Source organism: Aspergillus welwitschiae (assembly GCF_003344945.1).
Source record: "Aspergillus welwitschiae strain CBS 139.54b unplaced genomic scaffold BDQ94scaffold_32, whole genome shotgun sequence".
NCBI classification, from domain to species: Eukaryota; Fungi; Ascomycota; class Eurotiomycetes; order Eurotiales; family Aspergillaceae; genus Aspergillus; species Aspergillus welwitschiae.
Window position 1 is genome coordinate 213,076 of NW_020798726.1, and position 7,905 is coordinate 220,980.

The 7,905-nt window shown below is 43.8% G+C and overlaps 1 protein-coding gene across 1 annotated transcript; it reads left to right on the top strand.

Annotated features, from left to right (window-relative positions):
- Positions 1 to 4,461: 4,461 nt before the first annotated feature.
- Positions 4,462 to 5,172, top strand: BDQ94DRAFT_173304 (uncharacterized protein; the record flags this gene model as incomplete). Its single annotated transcript, XM_026772117.1, has 1 exon — positions 4,462 to 5,172. One exon carries the CDS (start codon positions 4,462 to 4,464, stop codon positions 5,170 to 5,172), a length of 711 nt encoding a protein of 236 aa, XP_026623096.1.
- Between the last annotated feature and the right edge of the window lie 2,733 nt (positions 5,173 to 7,905).

Sequence of the window (7,905 nt, forward strand, 5' to 3'; positions counted from 1 at the left end):
AACAAGTAATAAAAGAAAAGATTGGCCTTGCTTCTTCCTGCTAGAGATCTTCCCACCGACAGTCAAGTCAGTCACATTTTTAGTCTTGCGTGACTCCGTATAATCCCGTTCGTTCGTTCTTTCCCATAACCCACTCACCACCACACCCCCCCCTTTTTTGTATCATTATTCATTTCTCCGAGTTAGAAAAAGAAAGAAACAAAATAAAAGTAGTTAGCGACCACGCTCCAGTGATTGGATTGGGCTAGCCATTCGAATTAATCATTCATTTCTGACAGATAGATAGAATGATAGATAGATAGATAGAAAATAACCAAACTAGTAAAGTACTCCGAACACAACCGGAATCATTCCAAATGAATCGTTATTCAATCTTCAGAGAGTGCGCGCTGGCTGGTGCTGGCTGGTACGTATGGGTCTCGAACCCGGTCCCCATCTCTCCAGAGATAGTAGTAATTTAATTTAGTCTAGATACTATCTATCTATCTATCTATACTAGGATGGGCGAAAGAAGAGGTCACAGACAGAAAGAGTAAGAGAGAGAGAGGCTCGGAGCGAACAGTGGACACCCACCGCGGACACACAGTACCTAAGCTAAACTAACCAACCTAGCTAACTAGCCTCCCACGGCTCCACACACACACACACAACCCCCATCCCCAATCCCAATGTAGATAAGTACAAGATGAAGATTGCTTGTGGAGTACAGCAAGCACAGCACACAAAACGAAACTAGCTCCGGGCCCCAGCTATGGGTTGTGTGTCGTCTGATGTTTTCCCGCCAGCGGCCGAAAATCAATCTGAAGGTTGGAAATTGAAAAAAATGAACCCTGCAATGCTTCGTTTCGGTCGACCCGTCTTGCAGCCTTGGAACGACCTATCAGGTCCGAGAAACCGAATTATTATTATTCCCCTTCGCTCTTGGCCTCTCTCACGCAATGGCAGGGCTGCAGGTTGTGGGCGACGTATGTAATTTGATTAAGTGATGTATTACGGCCGAATGAAGGCGTACTTTTTCGAGTAATTTATTTTCATTTTGAGATCTTCTTTCAGTAACCCGTACATTATTATTATTTTTTTGACGAATGGCGTCCACTTTCAATCAAACCAAGTCTTTTAAATATCTCTCTACCTCGTAATTCATTTTCAGTAGACAGGAGGAAGGAAGGAAGGAAGGAAGGTATGTGTCTCTTAAGCTCCTCGCTGCGGGCAGATCGTGCGTCAAATATTTCCAGGTGGATTTTGAACCAAGGAGAAAGCAAATTCGAGTCATGAATTACGACCGCATAAACATTTCCCTAGTAAGTTTAGTTTAGTGAGTAAAGTAGCTCTGCGGAATGCAAATGGTGGGGAATATAAATACGAGAAGCCCTTGCTGGCGTAACTCTGTTACGCATAACATTTTGACACATTCTTCAGCAAGCAGTCAGTCAATCGATCAAGAAGTGATTATCTATCTAGAGAGTTTTAGGTAAAGAGCATACTCGATCGCTCTCTCACTCACCCACTCTATGTACATCTTTGACAAAAGTAGTAACCAATTCGAAGTTGGCTAAGATCAGTCAGTCCGTCAGTCAATCTGTAGTAAGCCAAGCCTGAATAATGGCGAGTAGGTTGAATACTTACCCAAACGTGGAGACTAATACATACTCAGTTAAATGGTTGGCTCTCTCGCCTTTTGATACATACCACATTTTTCCAGAACGTTTTTTTGTATTCATTTTTCTGATTGCTCAGGGTTATTTTTTTTAATTATCGTATGGCTATTGTTTATTATTACTCTGAATTATTATTATTATTTCTGCTTAGAGTCCGCGGCCATCCTTCCGGGATTTGTAATTACGCTGATAGGCTGGTGCGTGTGTGGGTGTGAGGGTGTGTCCCAGCCATACCGAGACCTGCGCGCTGGAAACTAGAACTGCATGTGCCAGAAGAAAGTAGAGTAACGAGCCCATGGTACTGGGGCAAAGAATGGGTGAATGAATGGGGATAGTGCAGAATGACTTGGGGGCGATGAGGAGAATTGACATGGGGGTGGTGGGAGGGATTTGAGTGATTGTGTACATGACGCTCATGCAGATGGCTCTTTTCGAAGGTCTGCTCCCCCTCACTCCCCGCGTGGCCAATCCTCCGCCCAGAGAAAAAGATGAGAGAAGAGAGGGCAGGGGATGGGCGTTGTTGGGTGGCTAGTTACCCTCATGAGGATTGTGTCATCGTCATCATCATCATCATATCCGTGCCAGTTGCCAAACTGCTAAATAGGGTTAAGGTAAAGTACAATGATAACTTGTGCGATGTACTTCGTAGTAGTTAGTGTAAGTTAGCTGGGTCGACGATTTGAATGACCCGGACCCATTAAGCTTGTCAATTTTGGCCCGGACCCCAAGCGATCATTATCATATCATTATTATGAGTTTTGGTTTTGATTATTTTTGTTATTCGTTCTCATTATATTACTATCGTCCCCAACTGACTGGATATTTGAAATTAGCAGTTACTATACAACCTACTCTTACTCCTTGTTCTTCGTCTCTGTTCTTCGAGAACCTAATCTGGGGGTGATTTTTTTTAGGCAGCTTTATCAGGATCGATTCCTGTTCCCTTGGCCCTTCCTTCCTTCCGTCACTTTTTTCCTTCTTCGACCCAATAACTTTTTATTTACGCTTTCGCTTGAGAGTGGATTCTTCAATACGGCCTCATCCCACATTGACTTTTCTGATATCTAATCTGCATATTGCACGAACTGGCCAAGCCCGAATTCTGAGGGGTAAAGGAAAATACGTAGGAGAGAGTGGAGATGAAATCCAGATTCGAAATTGAATAAAATTTATAATTCCATCGGGAGGAGAAAGATAAAAATAAATGGAAGTTTTTTTAAAAAAAAAAAAAAAAAATAAATAAAAAAAAAAAAAAAAAAAAAAAAAAAAAAAAAAAAAAAAAAAAAAAAAAAAAAAAAAAAAAAAAAAAAAAAAGAAAGAAAGAAAAATAAATTTAAGGAAAATCATAAGGAAATCCGAACCAGATCATAAATTACAGCAGAGCCCGATTAATTACCCGATCCAACGGTGACCCTCTCTAAACTAACCTCCCTCAAGCGTCCAGTCTGGCCCTGCACGTCGTCGGTCTGCCAACGTGACCCTGTCGCGATCTCCACTTGTAGAACCATCCAATCCATCGGATGCCATTCTTTTCATCCAGTCGATTTCTTTTTATCTTCGCTCATCCTCTCCTGCAGTTCATCGTTCTGACTGCTGAGGATCCATCTGGCGTTGAAATAGGTGGCGAATCCTTCTGGTGCTTGACGGGGTTCCAAACGATATATCCTTGCATATAAGGCCTTGGTGCTGCTATCTGATTCTCAATCTTTCTAATTTGGTTCCTATCTTATTCTTTTCACTGCTATCTGTGTTGTTCATCTGGATTCCCCGGCCGAAATAAATACCGGTTTACTATTTACGGCCACAGCGAGTGAGGACATGCTTGCAGATGGACTAGGGTTGAAGGAACAGACGCGAAAACAAACCCCAGCAACAACAACGAGACTACTACCACCACTGCCACCAGTGGACGAACAGCCCTCCCCTCCTACAAGGCTTTCTCCTCTTCTCCAACCAATATACTACCCTCGCAGTTCCCTGCTGGCGCAGGCGCTACACATCACGCCGGTCACCGTCCTGTACCCGCCGTAGCAGTGACTCTCCCCACGACCGGACAGGGGGCGCAGTCACTTCGGCCTCTATTACAGGCCAGGCAGTCCCAGAGGTTTGGTACGCTGCATGGGTTAAGAAGAACTAACAGGGACCCTTGGCCACCATTGCCCTCACTAAGAGTCCAACCGGGAGTCTCGTGCGGCGTTGGCGATGCTTTAAGGACTGGCTTGTCCTGGGAAATTAATCGGTTCAACAAAGCTTCTCATTCCTCCTTCTACCCTATCCACGTCACTTCCTCTCTCTGTCTCTCCCAAGATTTTTCGTTTTTTCCCTCTCCTCTTCTCCCTTTCTCTTTCACCAAGGCACACACCAGTTGTAAGGTAGTGCAACTGTGTAGAAGCGCTTTTGGCCTTTGCTGAAAGAGACACACCCAACATCTGTCACATTTTCTGATTTGTTTTTTTTTCTCTCTTTTTTTTTCTTTTCTTTTTTATCTTCCTTTTCCCTTAATCTCTTACTATTTTCCAAATTTCTTATTTCTTTTAAACTCCTCCCCACCCACCCCCCTTTGGTGCTGGCCTCCTCTGGTTAGTCCAACATATTCAGTGTGGGCGAGAAGTCATTGTTACTTGCATCTTCGTCAACTATACCTGGTGGTTGTTTCTTCCCTTCACTGGAACAACTATTTTTGTCTCCGCACTACTTCCTCCACCCTTTACTCTGGAACATCATCTTCTCTCCACAAGGAGAAAAAAAAACACTCCATCAACGCGTCTATTGTTATTATTACCGCTGTTTTTACACATCTACCATGGAGACCCTTCACGAGCGGCCACAGGCAAACTACATGCCGGCGTCTCGTCAAAGCCGCATGGCCATTGATTCTCTATTGAATCCATCATCAGAGAGAGAAAGTACAAGCTCCCGCATGCATTACAGTCACCCAGGACCACAACTGTCGCCTCTATATCCTCCCAGTCCCAACCAATACTTTTATTCCCCCTACTCAGATGGACACCACCCTTATGCAGAGAGTTCTGCATCATCCCAGGACGCAGCATTTCTGCCCTATCGACCACGATCGGCCGAGTCATCTCCTGGCGCATACTCGCGAGAGCGATATGACTCGGTTTCCAGCAGCTCCAGCAATGCCCCGGAGCGACGCCGACCTCCTCGACCGAAGTACGAGGAAGAGGAAATGTACTTCATCTGGTATCATCGTGTGGACCTCTGCCAAGAGTGGAAAGAAGTACGCGAAAGCTTCAACCGACAGTTTCCTAGCCGGCAGCGTCGGGGCTTCCAGGGAATCCAATGCAAATTCTATCGCTTCATCAAAGAAAAAAAGTGCCCAACTTTGCGAGAGCAACGGCGTCTCCGTGACGGTGACTTTCTTCGCGAGGGAGCGGGTCTTGCCGCTGAATCGGGGGCCCCGCGATTCGGTGTGGTTGACTGGGTGGGGATATGGTATCCATGGATGCGTGAATCCAAAGAGGAAGTGCTCAGAAGACGCATACCCAGGTGAAGGAGAAAAGGGAAAACGAAAAGAAAAAAACAAAGGCCCCCCTTCACCTCCACTTCCTCACTCTTCCTAATGACCATCTGACTTGACAAATTTGATGTCTTTGAAAATTTTTTCTTTTCTTTTTATTTCTTGTCTTGTTGGAAATTTCTCTGATACAACTCACGGCCGTCTGAAGATACCTCTCTGTTTAATTCCTCGATTCTGCTCTATTTCCCCCTTCTCCTTCTCCATTCCCCCTATTTTCATTTCTCTTTATTTCTTTTGTCATCATTCCATTTCGCTCTTTACGTCGGCACCATTCAGCATGTTATGTTACTACTACAACTACTTGGGAGGCTCTCTGATCTTTGCTTGCATACATGCATCTTACACATGGCTAAGGGTGGGTTGGTTCTCATCACTTTTTGTTTATTTCACACCTTTTGAAGGGCTGGTTACGGAAATAAAACTACTGGGACTATGGACAATCATCAATTGACCGCATTATACTATCTATCAATCGTTGTTGGAAAAGCGAGCCCGTAGGGAAACAAGCGAATAATTACTCCAAAATATTTATTAGCCGTGAATCAGGCCATACTGTAAGGTAGCCTGCCCGCTCTGTTGTCATAGACTCTTTTGGCACTTATGTCCGATGGCCGAGAAATGCTGAGTGATACGTATTGATACGGGGGTGGGTGTGTTAGATACGGTATTTTATGTATGGTGTGTATGGCGGATACGGATATAGTGAAGGAGATGTGTAGAACTCGGCTGCAACTAGAAGAGATTGGTTGTAATGTAATGTTAGTTCCATACACTATGTTCCTGTTCTGTCTGATAGATCAAAGGGATATAGATACTTTCCCTATTCAAGGATAGGAGTGCATCATCGACTCTTGTGTGAGAGATGAGAGAGGGTTTAGCTAGGGGAGACAGGGGGTAAAAGCTTGAACGTATTGAATTACCTGATGACTAGCACAGCGTCAAAAAAATGATGAGTAGTGGTTTAATATCTTATTGGATCCCCATGGAAGCAATCGTGAGGGGGAGAAGAAATTGAATGATACACAAGCTGTAGGCTGACTGACTGATTGACTTGTCTACCTACTTCCCTTTACCTCGCTGAGAATGACATACGTATTTGTGATATTGTAGATGAGTAGATATATATAGCGCATTATTGTGCGAGGTGTACACCCCAGTCATTTTTACTCAATCAGCTACGAGCGAAATTTCATACTACACATCTATCTCCTATAAGAGCACCATACGCTCTAATGGTGTATGCAAGTATAGACAAACAAGTACCAAGGGGGATCAATATCAGAGTGAATTATAGTAAGATATGCACTACAATAATAGTATCAACACACCATCAACCCACCCACAGTCGAAGATAACTAAGGAGCTTTGATCTCCCACATAGCCACATAGTGGGGGATTTCATTATAGGTCTATCCTCGCTTATACGGTTGATCTTATACAGGTAGATAGGACTAGGATGATAGCTAGCTAGCATTCACATGTTTTTTTTTTCCAAACGACAATGTATACTTAGTATCTGAATTATAAAATGCTATGTACACAAATCCCCACGTACTAGTCAGCCAAGTTTGAATGCAATTCTCCCTCCTAATATACTCGACATTCTACACTCTAATACCAATACTTCAAGCATACACCCTTCTACATGATACAAGAGGAAAACGTAAAGGAAGAAACCAATGATCGACCCCTCACATCTCCTCCCCTGCCCACCAACCCAGAATACAATCCGAGACATGACAGGTAGACCCAGGGCAGACGAAAAAAGAGACGCGTGGGACAGAAGAAAAGGAGTCTGCAGACGAATTTTGCTGATCGAAGGATTTTTCAGATCCCGAGAGTACATGAAAGTCAAAGTCAAAACCCAAAGCAGAAAAGAAAGAAAAGGGAAGTGAGAAAGAGAGGTGTAACCTAACCTGACCTACTTACATGCTTACAACATACATGAAACCTACAAATGGTTATGTATTTAGGCGGATGGGTGGATGGATGATGAATGGAAGGATTTTGTTGCAGATATCAGGATTACTTACCGCATGAAGTAGACGCTCAGACCATGGATGGAATTTTCGGCATGTACCAGATACATACAATACATACGTATATACATACATATACCTGTATGAAGGAGGATAGAGGGAGGGTAGGATCAGGTGGGTTGGACAAATGGTGGTGTTGGGCAAGGATTAATGGTTGGCTTGATTGCTTTGCTTGTGCATGTATGTCTTAGGTTTTTCAACGTTTCTTTTTCTTATTTGGATCTGTTCTTGAATTATTAATTATTATTCAATTTTTCTACTTCGCTTCTAGTTTCAATCCCGAAAGATGAGCATGACTAGTCCGTATAATACGATTATTCAGAGATTAGAATTTGGAAGGTTCTATCTATCGTATTATCAGATGACGGGGCGAATGATATCGGCTTGAGAGTTCTCTGAAGGATTTGGACCCCGCATTACTTCGGTCCGTTAGAATCTTATTTTGGAGTCTGTGTGTTAAGGGTCGTGGGGGGGAAAGAGGAGGGATAAGAAGAAGGAGGAGGGGGTTGGTGGTGGTGAGATCAGCTCAAGTCTGCTGCTCTCGTGGTTCTTACTGCGTTGGGACGGAGAAGGGGGGGAAAGGGAGACCGAGATGCTGAAGGATCGATCATTTTCTCCCCCGGAGGAAGGGAAGGAAAGGGAAAGGAAAGAAGGAAGGAAGAATACA